At 35.0% G+C, this 21,230-nt stretch overlaps 1 protein-coding gene across 1 annotated transcript; it reads left to right on the forward strand.

Moving 5' to 3' along the window:
- Window positions 1-178: 178 nt before the first annotated feature.
- On the forward strand, window positions 179-20,419 carry LOC102807142 (neural cell adhesion molecule 1-like). Its single transcript, XM_085498838.1, has 10 exons — window positions 179-191; window positions 1,012-1,365; window positions 1,961-2,269; window positions 5,509-5,835; window positions 6,857-7,123; window positions 7,326-7,613; window positions 7,755-8,006; window positions 17,484-17,834; window positions 17,919-18,230; window positions 20,259-20,419. The coding sequence occupies exons 1-10, from the start codon at window positions 179-181 to the stop codon at window positions 20,417-20,419; spliced, it is 2,634 nt and encodes an 877-aa protein (XP_085354964.1).
- The last annotated feature ends 811 nt before the right edge of the window (window positions 20,420-21,230 follow it).

Here is a 21,230-nt window from a genome sequence, read left to right on the forward strand (position 1 = left end):
CTGAATTACCTCGGCTGTCCTTGCAGTATCTCTAAAAATAATTGAAATTGTTCAAATAGGTTGATGGTATTTCGTTAATCAATGTGTGGACATTCGAATTGCCATGGCTTAAGATTAAAGATTGCGTGCGATAAAGACAGGAATAAAGACTACTATGTCAGTGCTGTGACCCTATAGCATGACCTCACTGAGTAAGTTGAGTGAACAAAAGAACACTGACATCTAGTGTTAGAGTTGTGAAGTCACTACTATATAATGGGATAGTTTAATAAAACCGGTTAAAATCTACAGGATAACCACCAAACATCGAACCAGAACCATTAGTTTATGTACAAATTTATGTTAATTGTATCTATTTTTTTAGAAACATTCTTCATTCTCTTGACTTTTATTTACATTGCCTGCTTTTATTTGTGCAAGCAACTCTTGATAAAATCATTTATTTTACCTTTTTAAAATTTTTTTTGATTTTTTGAGTGCTCTTCAAACTGCTGTATAAATGTGAAACCGTTTGATTTGTCTGAAATCCAGTTTCTGACGTCATTTATTTGCATTTAAATTTCATCACAGTTTTTGCAAATGCGTAATGCGCCTTCTAATCAGTTTGACCTCGAATAGAATGTGTGTTAGATTGCATGAACAGGTCGAAAAATATATAATTCTGGAATACCGATATTTTTTAACTCCGATATTGCCAGTTGTAGGGTAGCCCAAGATTTTAATGACATAGTTTTCAATTACGGATGTTAATATTATGTTTACTTGCCACGCATTTCTATATAATTTATCTATTATTTTTTTAAATATATTATTACAATTTGCGAAACTACCTATAAAGTTTATTCATTAGAAACATAATTTAGTGTACAAGACGCAACCAGTGATTGTGCGACGAATTCGGATATGAATAATCAAATATAGTATAGGGGTAATTGTCGTTGATCATAGAGCATGCCAATAGACTATCACTTGTTTTCCGAAATTAACACTACTATTTTCAATTATCTACAGGTATTGCCATCCAGGTTACAGGACCTTCCGATATCCATATCTTAGAAGGTAATGACGCTACATTGGAATGTGTTATCACCGGATTCTCATCTCCTAATTCTGCATCTTGGTCAATTGTCGGCAATCCTAATCTGAGGATTTTTACAGTATATTCTAATGGAGTTGGCGCTCCTGCTCTGGATTATGATGCAAGTAAACATTCTGATTGGTCTGTAAACCACTTAGCTGCTACTAATCACTATGATCTGATAATACCAGATGTAAATATTAATGACGATGGAATCTATGATTGTGGATTATCTACAGACACACCAGGAACAATAGCAAGCCACTTTGGAACATTGTCTGTTACAGGTGAGAATTTTATCAAAGAATTCCCAATAATATAATTTAATGAAGCAATGTTACACAGTCAGGATCATTCCAGCTATAAGGTGGACATATCACTTCTGGTAGACAAGAAAAATGTTGTTCAATATAAGATTACAAAATATTGGCCTCTCATGTTTCAATAAATTCACATATGTAATATATCTTACCGGAATGCCTGCAATACTGTTATTATTGTTATTATCAACGTCAGACACGATGTTGGTTCATTTTAACAGAAGTAAAAAAAAATAACAGTAAACTTTTTACGCACACTTTAGCACAGAACAGTACCGAAAAACACATAGTGGCTGTCCGCCAAAAATATCAAAGTGTGAGCCACACAACAAGTAGCTTTTGAAAAGTAAGTCATATGATTATTTTGATGTTGCAAAATACATCAGACAGCTGTCAATATTTTTTCATTTGAATACAAACAGACCAATAAGAGACCATGATTTTTGTAATATCGTCCACTGCGTCAAAGACAAAATAGAAGTAATGACACTGATCTTAAACCTGAATGAGAATGAATCGTTCACTCAAAAAATGTACAGATGAATATGTGTATTCATTACAGTGCCAGTGACATCAGTGAGTATTGATGGATATTCTACTGGAACCACAGTTAATATTGTACATGGATCTGAGTCTATGTTTACATGTAGAGTTGTAGGCACCAAACCATCAGCTGATATAGACTGGTTTATAGGAAGTCAATTATATCAGGGCACAGTAAGTGTAGAGAATGACGGCAAACTACGTGATACAACAAGTGTGTTTACATTTACACCAAACCTTGACAATGACGATGAACAATTACAGTGTAAAGCTAGTAATACGGATGAAAGATCACAAGTGATGACACATGTCAAGTTATATGTGAAAGGTAAGTCATTATTATGAACAGTTTATTTTAACTCACTGTTTATTTGTGTATGTATGTACGTCCAACAGCTCGACATACTTTAAATGATTGTATAATGTAGAAACTGACATGTTGTAAATGATGACATTATAGAAATTATGGTAAATTAAAAGGGGCATATGCAAATTAGCTAATTAGCATATGTGATGTCATCAATAATTGGGCAAATAGTGTTGTGGAGACTATATCTTCCTGAAAATAAAAACAATTACGCAATATATACAATTTTCTTTGAAAAACAGCTTTGTTGGTAATTTATGAATATGCAAATTAGCTAATTAGCACATATGATGTCATAAATAATTGGGTCAATCCACGATCTACATTTTGGTACCAACTTTACATCTGTATTTTCATATGTATTGAAAATATAGATCTTTTACCGATTTCATAATATTCTTAAGTTACCATAGCAACATGTGAATTTTCACCCCTTTCAGGGCATTTTCCGTCCTGGAAACAAGCATCTTTGAAAAAGTCAGAAATTTTGCATAAGTCTTAGCTTCCAGACTATATAAGATTATATCATATTCTTTTCATATTATTTTATATTAAGGAAGCGAATGGGGAAAAACTCATCTTCATGACAAAAACAACCTTATTAACCATGTCACTGTAACATTGTATGTACCCACGGCATAAATAAATTAACTTTAGTCATGCTTCACAAAAGTGTAAAGAATATGTCCGGATGGGTAATCATATGGTGAGCCATCGTTCATTCGTCATACGTTGTCAATAAATATGTTGCAAGATATTCAGTAGTAGTCTTGTCAAAACTATTTGTTCCAGATAAAGAAAAAAAAATAAACGCTCATAAAGTAATATAACACATTGTAGCAAACTATATAAATATAATATTGTAAGACACATTAAAAGGCACAGATGCCAATCGTGTAAACAAACAACAAAGTTTGTATTGCCCTACATCCTAGATTTATTAATGATGTTTTTGCAATGCGACATTGTGTTCGACACAGGTTCACCTTTATTATACTTATGAGTAAATCCTCAATGCCGACGGTATCATTTTGCAGAATATTCAAATACTTCCATCGATTCATGTTCGTCGATACATATACTAGCGAACCTATCAATCCTCTTAAGCCAGTAGCCAATTAAAAACATAGGCCATGACGCTTCCACCAAGACTTTTTATTATAGGTTTAATACACTTCAACTCGTACTCTTCATTTGATCTCCGACGAAGAAACAGTCTTTCATGGCTACGAAACACCGTAAACTTTGATTCGTCCCAGCAGATAAATTTGGTCCACTGCTCGGGAGACCAGTCGATATGTTGTCTGGCATTACAACTACGGGAAACTATTGTGACTATAAAACCAGTGAATAAAACCAGGAACAATGAAACCGCATTTTTTTACACACAGTGTTACAGATCAGTGCCTAAAATAGTGTTTATGATGTTTTGCCATGAATGTTTATTGGACAGTATATCATAATGTGAATGTTACTATTTATATCCAAATACGTATAACGTTCCCGACCAAAATATTTACCTCTATTTATACATTCCGAACTTATACTCGACTGTCAGCCTTGTTTATGGAAAACAATGTCCAGTGAAGTTTCTAAATCGTTCAACAATTGTGTTGAAGTTGTTCAACACGTCACCGATACAGCATGTTCAGCTGTTTACAACTAAGCACCAGCAGTGATCACATCCATAGTTATGTGCAACGTGCCTCGTTACCAGTACAAGTATTGAATAATTAAGTGAAACCTCGTTTTTTCAAAGAAATCGGACACGAAGTTTCACTATTAAAATTTGTACAGTAACAACATATGAAAATAAATACAATTAAATGATACACTATACAAATAAGTTATATCGCAATCGATTTTATTTCACATAGGTTTAACATGGATCAGAATTTTGTCTAAGGAAATGCGTGAAATATATGTAACTCAGTTGAATTTTAGATCGCGGTACCATATATGGACGCACAAAATCACCAGATACGTGAATAATGGATTTGTATTTGACAATCATTCGATTCTTGATTATTCGCAAGCTTGTTGCGTAAAATTTAAATTAAACCCAAAGAACTGTTGTGGGGTGGTGCGCTTTGCCAAGATTACTAATTTTCTGAGTGTCAACCGTACTCTTCAATAATACAACCAATTAAGTAGTCTCAAGTGAGTATGGGATCGAATTATGGGAATAATTCCTCGTTCAATCACAAGGCTTTTTTTTGTCCTGAATCTTCTGTTTTATAAATTATTATTTTTTCCCTCTAGATTAATGTTGGTTGTATTTTCAAAACTGTACGTACTACCTTTGGCAAATTTATTTGTAGGGATGCGCACGACAGGAGTATACAAAAAGAGTTTTTATTGCAAATAGGACAGATTGTTATTAAAAATAGGATATCTCATTTTTGCAAACTGGGTCTATCATTAATACTGTAAGGGAAACCCCTGGGTTGCTAGGCAACCAACTTTCGCGACACTTCGCGAGCGAGTTTTTGCTGGCGGTTCTCTGCAATGGCGTCTATGTGAGTAGTACATTGCTGACGAGCTTCAAACTGATTTAGTCATAAGATCTCTCTTTGACATTTCTCTCCTGACATTGGTTCTTTCAGAAGTCGGAACCACTGTATAATCTACCAAGGCGACTATCCTCTTTTCAACGACTTTTCCTATTCGTCGTGTTGTCAACCAACGGCCCCTTTGAGTCCACGTGATTACTACATGGGCAGGGCGTGGCGGTGTTCTTGTTAGGAGATCGTGCCATCACAAAATCGCTACGTATTCAACGATTTCCGTAACAATACAAGTATGGTTGATCGCTATTACAAACAGGATTGGTAATACAAAAAGAATTGATCGTTATTAATATTTGGGGTTGTTATTACAAATATTGTATGTCATTATCACATATAACGTTGTTAACACAGATATTATTGATAGTTATTACAAATAGGGTTGGAATTTGACCGCTATTAAAAATAATTTGTATACAATTTATTTTAAATTTTAATATAATTGAAATGTATTGAATGAATTTTAATAATAGTAGACGTATCCCTTTCTGAATCCATTGTTACTACTCCTGTTGTACACAATTGTATTTTTTAAGAAGTTCATATATATTATATAAATGATCAAATTCTGTATTGCTGATTTTATATAACTTTATACTTAATATTCCTATTAATTATCCCTTACTCTTTCAGTTGCCATACCTTCTAATCCTGTGATATCTGATGCCAGTTCAGACTATACTACTGGTTCTACTGTTATTGTTACATCTGATAATTCCTATACGTTTACATGTACTGCTGGTGAATCAAGACCTGAACCAACTATAACATGGTATTTAGGAAGTACTGAAACGACAGGAAATCAACCCACTGTAATACCAAACGGGAAGCTGTCAACAACAGCCAGGTCATTGACCTTTTCTCCTCAGTGGACTCATCATGATGAACAATTACAATGCAGATCTGACAATGACGTCACACCTCAATATAAACATACGCATATTGTGCTTGATGTTTATGGTAAATATCATTTATATTAATGTACATACATACATGCAGACATAACAAATTACATTTATTATGCTATCTGAACATTACCATAAATGCAGAGTTCTTGTGGATATAACATTGAGCGCAAACACATTTAATGTTCCTTTAAAAAATGTGTTTGTATTCATTCTAACTTATTCACACTTGTCCCAATAAATGTTTAAAATACTAGTTAATAAGTACAAAACCAGATCACCTGCCTTGACTTTAAGAAGGAAATAGATTATCATAAACTGAATGCAAACGATCGCATTACAGTATTACAGTTGTTTGTACATTATAACACAGAGTAATATATTTCTTATACACTAATAAAAGAAGATTTTGGAAAAAAGATCAGATGTGAAAGTTACCATGATACACAGACTACGACACAATATACGTTTGTTATTTTAAATGTACTATGTAAGTATCTATTTATTTGACATTAGAGTGAGATGACACTAGCAGAATGATTAATTTACTGATTTAGTAGTTGATGGTGGTGTTATTTTCACCAGAGATTCAAGCCACACCCTATATCGTAACTGTTTAATTATTATACGTGTATGACAGAAAGTCTAGAGGCAGGAGCACATCCATATTTATGTGTATAAATGCATGAATACGCCCGCATACATAATTATGTATGAGCATCCCACTAAAGCACATTAACCTCAACTAACTGGTGGCTTTAATCGTTTTACAATATCTAACTATTTACAACTGAGATGTATGCTAATTTTGGAGTATCAACAAAACCCGTTTGCTTTCAATTTAACTGTGCACACGTGATTCTTCATTGACATTACCATGTGCTACGATTCCATATATATTTGAAATTTAGCGACATAGTGTTGCCTTTTCTGTGTGATGAAATGATTTTAGTAGCCGTAATAGAAGTGACAAGTTGAGGATTAACAAGTAGAAGTTTAGGACATCGTACATGGCGTCCACAAATTACATTCACAACTATGATTCAGCATATTCACAATATATTATTATTTTACAGATCTACCCGAGATCATTGACACTACAAATTACTATGGTACAATTGGAGAGCCAATATCAATGTTGTTATCAGTTGATGCAAATCCACCCCATGTGACATTTGGTAATTGGAAGAATGATAACTTAGAGTTATCAAATAAAGACGACTCCCTGTCCACGAGTACAGTTTTCATCAGTGCAATCACTGAACAACATTTTGGACTATATAATGTTTCAGTACGTAATGATATTGGGAGAGCTGTACTTCAGATGGGATTATATCAAACAGGTAGAATTAATGTTCACTGTGTTGTGAAGAATGGATACAACCGTAAAAGTATTTTACATTTATATGTATTACAACAACAAAGAATTTGATCACAGTAGACAATTACAACATTTTGGTAACACATTTTTCATTTCATTTGATCATTTCATATGAACTGTGTAATTACAATAACTGTGATTAATAATGTTATTTGATTTGATAGGCATACTAAAAACACGTATGGATTTAAGAGATCGTTCGTATGATCAATTAACAATTCATATATCAGCTGATGGAAGGGAAGAAGAAAACGACATCTTATATTATCTGCAATACCGATCTTCATTGAGTACGGAATTCCTTTCTTGGCCGGCTGACGGAATGGGATCACCAAACTCTACTATATCGATTATGAAATTACAACCATCTACTGCATATGAATTGAGAGTGAAAGCAAACAATACTTTTGGGATGAGCAACTTTTCTACTATACACGTGTTCAATACTCTGCGTAGGTGAAACTAGAGAATTTTAGCGCAGCACCTTGTTTCTGATTGAAATATTATAACAAATTAACAATGAATAATTATTTATATTTGTAGAAAATATAATGAATAACTACGAACATAATCATTCATTATTTATATTTCAGTTATACCATCAGTTAGTTTAAACGACGAGACAAGTACATTGACATGGACTCGGCATGAAGATATGAAGTATGGATGTGTAAAAATAGAAAAACGGGATTTGCACAACTGGAGTGTAATAGAGAACTGCTTACATAGAAATGTGATAGAGTATAACGTAGAAGACATTCATGCTGAATATAGAGTAACATATTGTACAACTGACGGTACCTGCGAACGTCGTCATTTCCCGGCCATGAGAAGTCACATAGAAGGTAATAGCAATGTATGCATCAAAGATTTTACCACGTCGTGGTAGCTATTGATACATGTAGTGTGCATCACAACGTGTTCATTTCAACATCATTATGTGTTCTCATTAAAATTTGTAATTTATTTAGAGTGTGTAGTCGATAAATCGCCACAGATCTGCTATTATCATATCCTGAAAATCTATTTTGATGAATTTACAGTTAATCAGTGCAGCACATGCATTACTGGAATTATTGCTGGCGTATTTGTATCCCTCCTTATTGGGTCAATAACTGGTTTTGTTATCGGATTTGTTGTTAATAAACGCCATGTAAAGCAACAAAAAAAGAGGTAAATTATTACTATTTCACTCTTCCGAATAACATGATGTTATTACGAGGATACCGAAAGGTATAGACGAAGACAGTACAGCGGAAGTACTGTGTACTGTCTTAGTGCATACTTTCGGTAGCCTCGTAATAACCTTATTATTATACATCTTTTCCTCCCAAGGATACATCATAGGAATACCAAAATTTAAAAGAACAGCCAGCGAAGTTTTTGCGTGGAGTCGGTCAAACCCTGGTGGCAACCATGTTATTTGTTATTATTAGAAGACGCTTACTCGCGTAATCATTCTATATTTGGAATTCGTATTTCCTAATATGGTAGGATGAAAATAACCCGTAAAATACCGCAAAATTACGGCACGCTGTAACTTATGGCGTTACGGTGACAGTTGTATAATAAATGTTATTTTTGTATTGTTAAGGTTTTAATTATTGCATGAGTAGAATTAATGAATATTTAAAATTTCCTTCACATGAGATCACGTGTGACGATAAGGAATACACGACCCTTTCTGGAGCAACTCGTGAAATGGGACATACCTATGAGATACCGATGTCAACGGTCTCCAAGGTGATTACTATAATATTTTCCATATTGAGTTGTGTTTTTTGGTTTGTTCGTAAATGGTATATTAAATTACATTTCGAAAAATGCTAATTAATTAATGATTACACACCATAGAGTGACACTGAAGACCATATATATACATCACTTTCGTCAAAGACAAGGGAAGCGGAATCGGTATACGAGTTACCATTACCTGAACCAGTACAGGTAAATACAGCTGAAACGTTAGTAACATGACAATACTGATTTACACAAATATTTAATAAAATGTATGTTTCAATGTATAACTTGTTTGAACACAAATTGATCATACAGAGGTCTAATTAAACATGTCGTATCTATACGCGGATTTTGTTATTAAATTGATTTCAATGTTGAATATAGGATTTATGAAATGTAACATGGTTTCAGGAGATTATTGATTTCTTTTCTGTTTTGTTTTGCAGAATGCAAATCTGGGCTAACTGGAAATTATTCAGTGTTAGATATGACAATTTGGATCACGGACAAGAATCTTTCTATGGAATTTATTTTCCCTGATTTTTTTTAGAACTTACATGTAGAATATAGGAAAATAGAAAATTGCAGGATTTTATTTTTACTGGACCGTCGCTTCAGCAAAAATAAATTCCGTGCACAAATACAGTACATAAAGTACAGCCATGTATGTGTAGCACTGAATTCAATGATTATTTAATAATTGTATGAGCACCATCGTCTTCTGAATTAATGATTTTATGTGAATATATTAAAATACATGAAAGATAACAACTAACCAGTTTAATAATTATTGTTTACCAATTATTTCAATCGAACAGAACTGTATAATTTGCTGCTATGTTGATGGAATAATACATACATTTATAAAGATACATAAATAAAATCAGGTACCAGTAAAATTATTTTGATAAATTTGTGATTATCAGAACAATTTATCAAGTTCTTAGATATATTATGCATAATTTCCAAAGCTAAGAACCTTTAGCATTGTGCAACCATTATAAATGACATAATTATTGTCTTTAGTATAACAAATTGTATAAAATAGTTTTTATATTAAATCTGAGTTGATATGCCCACACAGTACAAGAAACAAAAACAATGAAATAGTTATGTATGCTATTCAGATTTGCTACAAGGAATTATGTGATAAACAGGGAGACCATTCTGCGGCTCTTAATATAGCAGTCGTTCCAATAAATATTTGTTAAAATTTGATCATTAATATATAATAATAATGCTTTATTAAAACAAACCATTTCTTTTATCCACCAAAAACAATGTTTTCTAACAACAAACAATTTGCGTTTTTGAACATTGAATCTCATCGCCCTTGCGATTGCGAGCGAAAAATTCTCGAGGCTAAATAGATTTTCGTCAAATCTCTATGATTTTGTATTAGTGAAATAACCCAAATTCGCAATCTAAATAACTTCAGTATACCGGTAAATGTGCAATATTAGAAATCAGATCACAGTTAGCCAGAATGTATTTAGTTTCTGCAAGTTATTGGGGATTCACAATATGGCCAAACTACAGGGAGACAGATGTTAATAAAAATCAGGTGAAAATCACTGAAGTGAATTAACACAGACATAGTTATACTGGGTAAATAATGAAATGATAGTCAAGGTATAATTTGTACAATTAGGAGCATTGACAATGCACACTGGTATATATTATTTAGGAATGTCATTGATAGGCGGGGCATTCCATTCTCTTATTGGGTGGCGAAGTTCATTGACAGTCCATTACACAGAAAGGGGGTAGATGAACAATTAGCCAGCACTAGCTCTCTCTAGTAAAATGTGGTAATCCACCATTCAGAAATTGATTGCATTCGCTTGATTTCCAATCATAAGTTAAACGATTGATAACTCAAATTTAATAACCCAGTTTAAGATACAAGTATGCGATCGCATTTCCGGATGTGGCATGCATAGGACTAAACTCATAAAACACGAACACAAACAGGAACAACTCACGAGATGGACATAGGAGGCGCTATGCTGATCACCTATATGACATTATAAGTTATCCACTAATGCTGCCAGACTATTTAAAGCTTACAAACATATAAGTCAGACATTAATCATGTGTGATGGTGTGGTATAGACCATATGCGGCCATCCTTTGATAAACGATATTAAACAATATAACGTAACGAATCAGAACTTGCACAGGTTGCATATCAAATGAAAGCAATGTATTAGACCAGGAACAAATTGTTATCATCTGAACCCAAACATTTAGCATATTATTAATGGCTGTACACAAAAACTAAATCAGGCACTCACCAATACGCAGGAAGATAATTTATTACAGCGTAGCCATTTTGTATTGCATCTATTTGAACAAACCATTATAATCAGGTACAATCACTTGAATGCTTTTTCACACGAGTTCTTTTTTTATAAGCATAACACAGACGTTATTTTGGAGTAATCACTAAAATTCAGAATGACACCAAAAATTACAAATCGAACATTTTACAGAATACACGTCTCCCAATAATAGTCTAACCATATTTAAAAGCATAAACCTCTGCTATGGAAAAATGTTTTTGACAGCAGTTATTCTGAGCTAATTTAAGTGTTATAAAAAGAATAATACAATTATCTTATAAGTGACATAATTACAACAAGATAAACCAAACTATACAACAAAGTCAAACATGATTATAAAACTCTCATTTGTGGGGCACGTACAATTGATCCTGTAAAAGGTCATGAACCGGGAAACATTACCTAAAAATGCATCCACTGTCATATAACGTGTCTTGGTTCAGTGTTGTCGTGAGTATTTCACTTTTTTCCACAGGTAAGTGGTAATATTACTATTTGTTATCTAATATAAAACTATTAGTAAACACCAAAGACATGATTATATATCCCTTGATATATTTTCCAAGTTAATCGACTGACTTTGTTTAGTAGGTGGAAGTGCAATACAGCTTTACAGTTCTGTAATCGCGCCCTTTCCTCCGTGTATACGGCCCAATCGAATACTTAGGGACATCGGTAGTACTACGTTGATAAATATATTAGTTGCAGCCATTAATGTCATGTTCAAATCACATAAATATAGGATGAAACTGTCACGCTATGTCAAATTTACATTGCAGTACACTTTTCTTGGTTTGGTTGCCGAATGAAACTTAATGTTTTAATGTATAAGGTTAAGCAGTATTCATGACGTAGATATCAAACACATATATCAGCGTGGTTCACATATTTATAATATTTCGCGTGATCCCTGGTACGCCTCTTTGTGCATACAGTGGCTTGTTTGATCGTGGTGATCAAAAGTCGCTGTCTTATTGCCCAGTTTCAAGTTCTTACAGAACTTAATTTGTTGTGCTGCCGTGTTTCTGCACATAACACAACGACATTACCTTCTATGGTTACACGCCGAAGAGGCAGGACACTCCAGAGGCAGGACACTCCAGTTCGAAGATATTACAGCGGACGTCTCCAAAATCGCGCAACGGATCACTCCACGATCCAATCGCACTATATTGCAAGATATGGGAGTTAGATTGGCCTGTTATGGCTAGACAAATTTTGCCTCAATTATATAAACTCAATTTCACGAATGTCAAACATTAAATCTTGTTTATGTTGCATGTCGTGATGGTGGTGTTTTGTTTGTCTTAGTGCGATAAATAGGCAATGTTGTTTTGGGGGATAGTGTTAAATTTAGAGCGACAAAATGTTCCTTCTAGTAAGTACTGGAGAAACTGACTGTGATAGAACCCGATGTGACAAAATGATGTGGATGTCCGATTTTGTAGGTAGCATAGTCAGCCTATGAATTATATTGCATCATGAGAGTTTGTGATCTATTCTGGAGGACGTCGTTTCGCTGTTGCTGGCAGACTGTTAATTATACCAATGTTAACGGGTCCAATGCACAATGCACTGTGGTATTGCCATTCAAATTAATTTATTGTGATTTACTGAAAGTGCATGGTAAAGATAACTCTATTGGCCAATTCCGGCCTACTGCAGTTAACAAGTAGAGAACTCGGCCCAACTAGCACCCTGTGACACTCAACACTGCTACACAATGAGAATGTCAATATTGTTAGAAAATAATAGTAACTGCAGAGATTGCAGTGGGTAATTCTGTTTTCTTGCCATATGTACTAAGTGACACTCAAGCGACAACGAGTAATAGCGACAATAACAGTATTCGTCGAAAGATGGCAGAAATACAACTTTCTAGGATTTAGCCTTTTGAAGTCGTGGATCAAATACGGCGACTGTAAATAAATCTGGCCCCGCATAACACGTGTTCCGCTTTTGGTGAAGAACTAGCTCCAACTTCGTCCATATTTTTCCATGTGAACAGTCGCAACCGAAAAGGTTGATTTCGAATGTTGAGCTCGATATACCCGATATTGTACATGTGTCACCAGCAGTCCGGAGAAGCATTATTGAGATAAATAATATATTAACCTTGCTTCGCTACTTATCCCTGGAGTCCGAATCGCGTTCGATTGTCGATGCATCGGTAATGAAATCCATATTAAAGTAAACAACGATGTACGTTTGAATAAAAAGCTAACTCTCAAAGAATTTCTAGTAGCTTTCGTAGATATGATTGGCAAAGACGATTTTTTATCATGCATTACTATTGATGATGCCATCCAAACGATTAAGAGTGTAGGTCCATCATCATTTATGTATAAATACGATATTACTGATGCCCTCAAACAAATCCTACTCCATCCTGCAATGTGGAATTAATAGAATTACATAGAATTAAGTGGCAAAACAAGTACTATTTTTTCACAAGAAATGTCTTCGGATCCAGTTTTGGTTTGCACTTCAAGTTTCTTGATGACTTTGTAACCACTTATTGGGAAACAGGCTATTATGACGATGTTTTTCCAGTTTTGTAACATACCACTGTCACCACCATTATTGGGCCACCACAAGAACTTGAATATATTGGTATTGTGTTTAGTACCAAGTTATTGTTAGTTTGTTTACCAGCCGACAAGAAAGCCTGAATATCACGCATGTTGCAGTTAGCGACTACAGTATCTAAACTCCACCATCACATAAATCTCATTCTTGACTGGGGGTCAAAATGTGGATTAAATTCTTCAACACAAGGAATGGGGTGCACATTTTTTGCTTATTGTGCATTTGTTAATGCTTTAGACATTGCAATTTTCACCGACGCCTCATTGACATTGGGTTTTGTGGGTTATTTTCAAGGTGCTGGGATTAGTGACAAATGGACAAATGAAACAAAGTAGGATTACTAAGTACGTGTTCCCTTGGCACTCAGGCTAATTTAATCAATTGAAACAAATACGTCAACTTTCCTATAAATCGCGATATTTAGTGACGAAATGCTTTAATGAAGTAAATGTACAAGATGTTCGCCCAAAGCGTCGGTATCATCCTGAGAAATGTTAAATTATAGACAACTATGCCGTCAAACCAAAAAATTGTCGACTTAAACATCTTTTACGTCACAGAAACGCTTATTCGAAGACCATATTTATAGGAATTTAAGTGGCATATATACTGTTTGTTTATAAAATTATGAAAGAATCCATTTATTATACACAGTATTTTTAATAAAATTTGGTACATCCCATAACATGATCACGATCGACGAATTATTATAAGAAAACAAAACCATGGAGGTGAACAAAGCGTCTATGATTGTAACAAATTTCTAACCAACATATAGAAAATGTGAAGCGTTCCTAAGGCCAAGGCAAACAACCCTCAGGCTTAATGTTTTAAACAACCAACAGAAGGGTGACATTTTGGTTCGTTCACGAGACTAGCCTATTACGCTACCAGTAATTTTTCAATGACCTAGACGACATATTTCGTAGACAATAACATGTTTTACACACCTTGTCAATACTTTCACATAAATGCACAATGGGAAAAGTAATAACTCAATTCTTTAAATATTACAAAGAATATTAATAAACAACCGCTAGGAAAGTCCGTAAACTCATGTCGGGTGTAGTGTGTGCGAAAATTACCAGTTCGTTTGTGCGATTGGCGTCAAATCGTTCGAAGTTGAAAATACAGTAGACGACGTCAGTTTGTTTAAAGTCTACGACACAGACAGGTACAGTGACTACTTTGTTTGATACAGTGATAGTTAAAGTCATTGTTGATTCGTCAAAATTGGTCAAATTCGACGGCCCAGCTCAGGAAGCTCATACAAACCGGTCTTATTTTCCGATTTTTCCACCGGCCGCCAATATGAATGGAATAAAATACACGAACTAATTAACATATTGAAAGTAAAATTAATAATAAAAATTAGAATGAATAAAAAAATGACACAGTTAATCACGTCTAATGAACATCACGACTCTGGTTATAAAAATATGGAAAAAAAATGCATGATAAAGTGAGAGTCCGGTTCACAAATCATTCATATCTTGAATCCCAAGGCGAGCAATGGTGGCTGCAGTTCTTGTGGTTCGTTTGGTGTTAACGCGTTTTGTCATGTGGGTCGTTTGCACATAGTTCTAGCCCATTTAATTTCATAACTTGTCACTATAACTAGAACTTATTCTAATTCCGATTGATCTGACTATGCCGTCATTGCCAAAATTCATTTTTTCAACGACATCCAGTTAAGGTAGTGATGCAGTTTACCTAATTTTAATTAATTAATTAGGAAACCAAGATGACCTTTCTTGTCCACAAAACTATATATTCCCAGAAAACTTATTGTAATTTTAAAATATTGTTAGTATTTTTTATGGTTACTATAGTTTGAAACATGCACAAACATGTGCTTTTTTTGTTCAAAAGTGATTTAAACAAAATTATCTCCCAAACCATGCTTTTGTTTCCTGTCAAAATTGGTTTATGGGTACATCTGTTCACTATGAAAAAAGTGCCGTCTTGTAAACTGTCTACTAGTTTTCAATTTTGCAGGGCAGCAGCTCAAATTTCACTACTTCAACTTTATGCATATATTAACACCCAGGCCAGTTGTCTCTACGATTGTTGTAACACTGTTCAATCAAAAACAATGCCCCGATGGCGTTTTGAAGATAAACACATTTTTGCCAGTCATTTGTGAAAATTTAAATACAAAATGTCAAAGCGTCTAAGAACTATTTTTTGGGATTGGCACTAAAAAGAAGCTGTGATAATTGCTAATTTGCATAACAATTCACTCAGTAAGAGGTTTGCTAATGCTCATAATTAAAATGGCTGTAATAATTCCAAATTTAAATGTATTATCGTTTTGTTAAAAGTTAAATATAGTGCATAATATGGAGATACCATTTCTTTTTTTCACAATGTTTCTTTTTTTTATTATTTATGTACAGTCTTGCTAAATCTTGCTAAGCATTCAAAAGAGGGAATGTTTGCACCTGTTAGCTATATTTTAAAATCGTCTTTTGAGTTTGAGATTTTAACAGTATAGCCAAAACTGCTTGGACAGTAAAAAGTAAAAACAAAACCTCTCCCAAGTGCCCATGAACCTGCATCTCTACCTTAATTCTACGCTCAGTGTCACTCTGCATGATCAATGCGTCGTCTTTTTTATCGCGTTGTTCGCTCGTGTCTCGATACAACTCATCTCTTTGTCACAATGTTTGCAGTGTTCTTAATGCCTATAATTCTAAATCCCAAAGTTGTCGCCGGTTAATTTCTTCTATGCACGTATTAGCAGTGATGTGTTGAACAGAATCGGTCACTAAAAAAAATCCCAGAAGTTATCGTCGCCTAATAAAATCGCGAAGGTGTCGACGTTTGTGAGATCTTTGCTGATCTGTATCTGTATGAACGAGTGAGTAGCACATTCATCGATAATTATAATGGCCGAGGTAATCACGGAACCGACAGAAACATGAGCGATTTTTTAGAGGATTGGGCCGCCTTTTATAGTCGAACATGGCAACTTAGATTGGATTTTTAATCACGACCTCAGAGGTTACCGAATATAATTAAAACAAAGACTTTGGCGTTGAATAATCTCATTGCGCTTAACACAATCAGTTGTTGCTTTACAATAGTAAATATCAACATTTAGCTCAATGTACCGATCATAACACTGTCATAACTTACAGTTTTGTAACAGTTTTTCGTGTGGTCTACATGCGTAATTGGGTCGATTAATCATGAAAAATAAACAATGTTTACTATATGTAGCGGCTATGTGTAACCAAAAATGAAAATGTTTAGACATAAATTATAATATTTTTCAATAAATAACTTGGGAAGGTGAACATTTGTCTGCACATGCAAAATATTAATTTAGGTCGAGGAAACTAGGACGTGGAGAACATGCCGAAAAGGTATAAATGAGAGATAGTACTATTCGAGTTCAATCAAAATAAATATGTGCTTATACTGTATTGAGGAAAGCACAGCGAATTACGAGGAAGTATTTTGTGCTGAACAACGGGCCTCAAATTAAAGTAACACGTACATCATGATGCGTTTTGCGTAGTGAGACGATTCCAAAATTATTAATCGAATAAATGATACGGAAATCTCGATTTTTTTTAAATGAATGGACACTATAATGATTATGATACTATAATGTCAATTATGCTTGATATCAATTATTAGGTGTTGCCATCAAGATTACAGGGCCTTCCGATATCGATATCTTAGAAGGAGATGACGCTACATTGGAATGTGTTATCACTGGATTACCATTTTATAATTCAGCATATTGGTCAATAGTTGGTAGTCCTAATCTGAGGATATTTAAGATAAATTTTTTTAGGATAGTGACAAATGCTGCTGATTATGATGCAAGTAAACATTATGATTGGAGTATAGACCAGTCACGTACTAATCACTATGACCTGATAATACCAGATGTCAATATGGATGATGAAGGTGTATATGATTGTGGTTTAACTACAGACACGCCAGGAACAATAACAAGCCATTATGGAACATTGTCAGTTACAGGTGAGAATTATATCAAATATTTCATATATTCAATATACATTCACTCAAATGACAAATACAAATCAATATGTGTATTTATTACAGTGCCAGTGACATCAGTGAATATTGATGGATATTCTACTGGGACCACAGTTTATATCATACATGGATCTGAGTCCACATTCACATGTAAAGTTATAGGCACTAAACCATCAGCTGATATAGACTGGTTTATAGGAACACAATTATATCAGGGCACACTAAGTGTAGAGAATGACGGTAAACTACGTGATACAACAAGTGTGTTTACATTTACACCAAACTTGGACAGTGATGATAATAAACAACTGCAGTGTAAAGCTAGTAATACCAATGAAAGGTCACCAGTGATGACACATATCAAGTTATATGTAAAAGGTAGGTCATTATTATGAAAAAAATATTTTATCTTACTGTTCATTTGTGTGTGACTGTATGTCAAGTAGATGGACATGCTTTAAATGATTTGATGTTGTAGATACTGACTCGTGGAGTAATATCCATTGGATGATGACAGGGTACATACACGACTTACACAACAGCTTATTCGGTTGGGAAGTGTATCAATGACATCGTCAATTAAGTTGCACTATGAACGGCTACTTTTTACATTTTGTCATATTTGATTAGTTATATAATTGAGATGTATGATTAGGTGAAAGGCCGAAGGTCATCGTCTGTAATTTGTCTTAAGGAGAGACATGCGATTGGGTACAAGGTTAAATGCGCAATTCACTTGCCCTGGACAAGTCTGAATTGGAGGTGTGGCTATGATAATGAGTGTTGTTAATCACTTGTATAGCCTATGTTTAAAGAAACCCATGGTTTATTTACAAGCCGATAACACTAATCTCCGTAAACATCGATTCGTGTAACGTTCCAGTCAAGCTTGCCTCTGTCATCATTGTGGATTACTTGCTGTCGCGTGCCGCGTGTTGTGTCACCGTGTTGATTGTTCATGGTCGTGTGCCGTCTCCATTGTTTATCCGCTTTCACGTGTATGCGTGTATCGGACGTTCGTCAGTCGTTCCGCATTGATGTGTACTGCTTCGTGTATCGAGAGACAAGATCGCTTATTATAATAAAATACATACATCGCAAAGAACTCTAGATAAGTGTATCACTTTATTGTTAAGTCTTTTAAAGCTTAAACCATTGTAATGATTCATTAACCCACCAAGATTGTAAACCATTGCTTGGTGACATAAATTACATGCTGTATTTTTCATGTTCTTGTTGATGATTCTTAGAGATAAATATAGTCTGTGCAGCTTGCCTTGAACTCAGTCGCAATTGTCATTTCATTTCGTTTTGTTCATAAAGTGGCGACCACCACGGCCGCTTTTCCGCCATTTTGTGACAGCCTCTATAGAGCATGAACCTGAGCTGCATAGGCATCCCGTAACGACAAAACTAATAAGGCAGTTAATAACGGACGTGTTACGAAGTGATGTGGCATTGATTCATGCTTATATCAACAATAGCCTTCGTCTGAACTGCGAATTTAACGTATCATATCATTTGCCATCCTCGTATCGTTTAACTACGATGTCACGGCGATGACCACAATGTACGTACGCTTATAGTTATGTCACGCTGCGGTCAACGATTAAACAAATATATTCGCTGCACGGCGCTCACACTTTCACTCTCATAAATGCTGCTACTGATATGTGATAATAGCAAAGATAATGAATTTGAGACGATGCATCATTCTGTAAAATTCCCTCTCTATTGTAAAACATGGCGACACATCGAAAAGTCAAGTTGAGTTCATCGTCCGGTACGTTTGTTCACGTCTGCGACTGAACAATCACCTGATGCGTTGGTGAGTTCCCAAGCCCAGTTGATACATTGCATATTTTTATTTATCTATGGATTATTCTGAAACATTTGAGACTATGCGAAAATATTGAGGGGTAAAATGGAAAGAGACATCTATAGCGACAAGGACATATGAACCTCAGTAAATATAAACCTATCAGTAGTGTACAGTTGTTCGTCACTACAATAGACAAACACATCAGACCAAATCTCCAATATTTTCGTTATTCCGACGTTTTTCCAAACTCACCTGTACGACATGGTGTCGGGGTTTCGGAATTATTTGATCTGTTTTACTATAAATAAGGAAATGTTTCTCGAAACTTGTGACATTATTGTGAAATGGTGCTGTTACTAATTTATCTGAAAGACTACTAGTTACAACTAGTAACAGCATTGTTATTTTTTCTCCAACACCAGACAGAAAATTGTACCTGTGGTATCACACGTACAATGCTACATAATAGATGCCTTTATGCTTACAATGGAAGGTGTGAATATTTCAACGAGTGTCATAATTTCTTTTTGATTCGTTACATGTTTCAATCAAGATGCATAAAATAACCATTATCGTTACCAAAGCACAAGAAATTGCTATCCACACCCTGTTTATCCACTGTGATATGGAGTTGATTGTAGATGGGAATCGATACGAAATACCACCTGACGAATTCAACACAAATGCGAGGTTAGATGACAGCGGATTTGTTCCCGACTCTGGCTCTGACCTGACATGGCACTAGAAAGGGACTTCCGAGAAAACGAATGTAATTTCTAGTTTTAGCAGCTTTGCATTACCACGAATAAGCAAAATTGGTTGGTAGTGGACAAGGTTCATGTGATAATAAAGCTGTCATAAGACACCGGATGTACAAGAAATATTGGACCATGTTAGGACGTAGAAATGTTTGGAACGACGATCGATACATTGAACGTAGTGTCAGTTGATGATTACTGATGATGTTGTTGTCAAGGAAATAATTCCAGTCTGTGTTGTGCAACAAGTTTGTTTGATGTACCCTAATATGCCAGGAGTGTCATATATGGGACAGTGATGTCATTGAAATAAGTGTATACTAGTTACACACAAAACAAACAGCCCTTTTCAGAGCCACCCACATCCTCCAAAAAAAGAAAAGCCATAAATACCAAATGTGTTTGGATGTCGGGTCAGGGCGGCCTCCATTCGCCTAGGAAGACGATGGGTTGCGCCATGATGTGGTTGAATTTGAGCAGCATCTGCGGTGGATGTAGAGTCCAATTCTTGGGTGACAGTCCAAGCCGCAGTCCCTGCGGATGTCTCTGTCTTTCGTGTCTGTTATCCTCCGCACCCTGGATGCGATCATCGGCTGTTATCTCCCATGACTGTGTGTCTATGTGAGTACCCTTGAATTTCCTTTTCAGACGTCAGCAAACCTCAGGTGTGGCCGACCAACTGAGCTTGTTCATTCCTCTAGTTAACCATACAGCAAGTCCTTTGAAGGCGTTCCTTGTCCATACGACTAACATGACCCATCCAGCGCAGTTGTCTTTGACTCAGCATGGCGAAGATTA

The sequence above is a fragment of the Saccoglossus kowalevskii genome, chromosome 5, assembly GCF_978046115.1.
Source record: "Saccoglossus kowalevskii chromosome 5, keSacKowa6.1, whole genome shotgun sequence".
In the NCBI taxonomy this organism is placed as follows: Eukaryota; Metazoa; Hemichordata; class Enteropneusta; family Harrimaniidae; genus Saccoglossus; species Saccoglossus kowalevskii.

What these genes read in the sequence shown, in the direction of transcription:
- LOC102807142 (XM_085498838.1), top strand. An exon ending in CATGAGAAGTCACATAGAAG is followed by an intron (nt 8,007 to 17,483) that starts GTAATAGCAATG and finishes ATCAATTATTAG; the next exon opens with GTGTTGCCATCAAGATTACA. An exon ending in TATCAAGTTATATGTAAAAG is followed by an intron (nt 18,231 to 20,258) that starts GTAGGTCATTAT and finishes TCGTTACCAAAG; the next exon opens with CACAAGAAATTGCTATCCAC.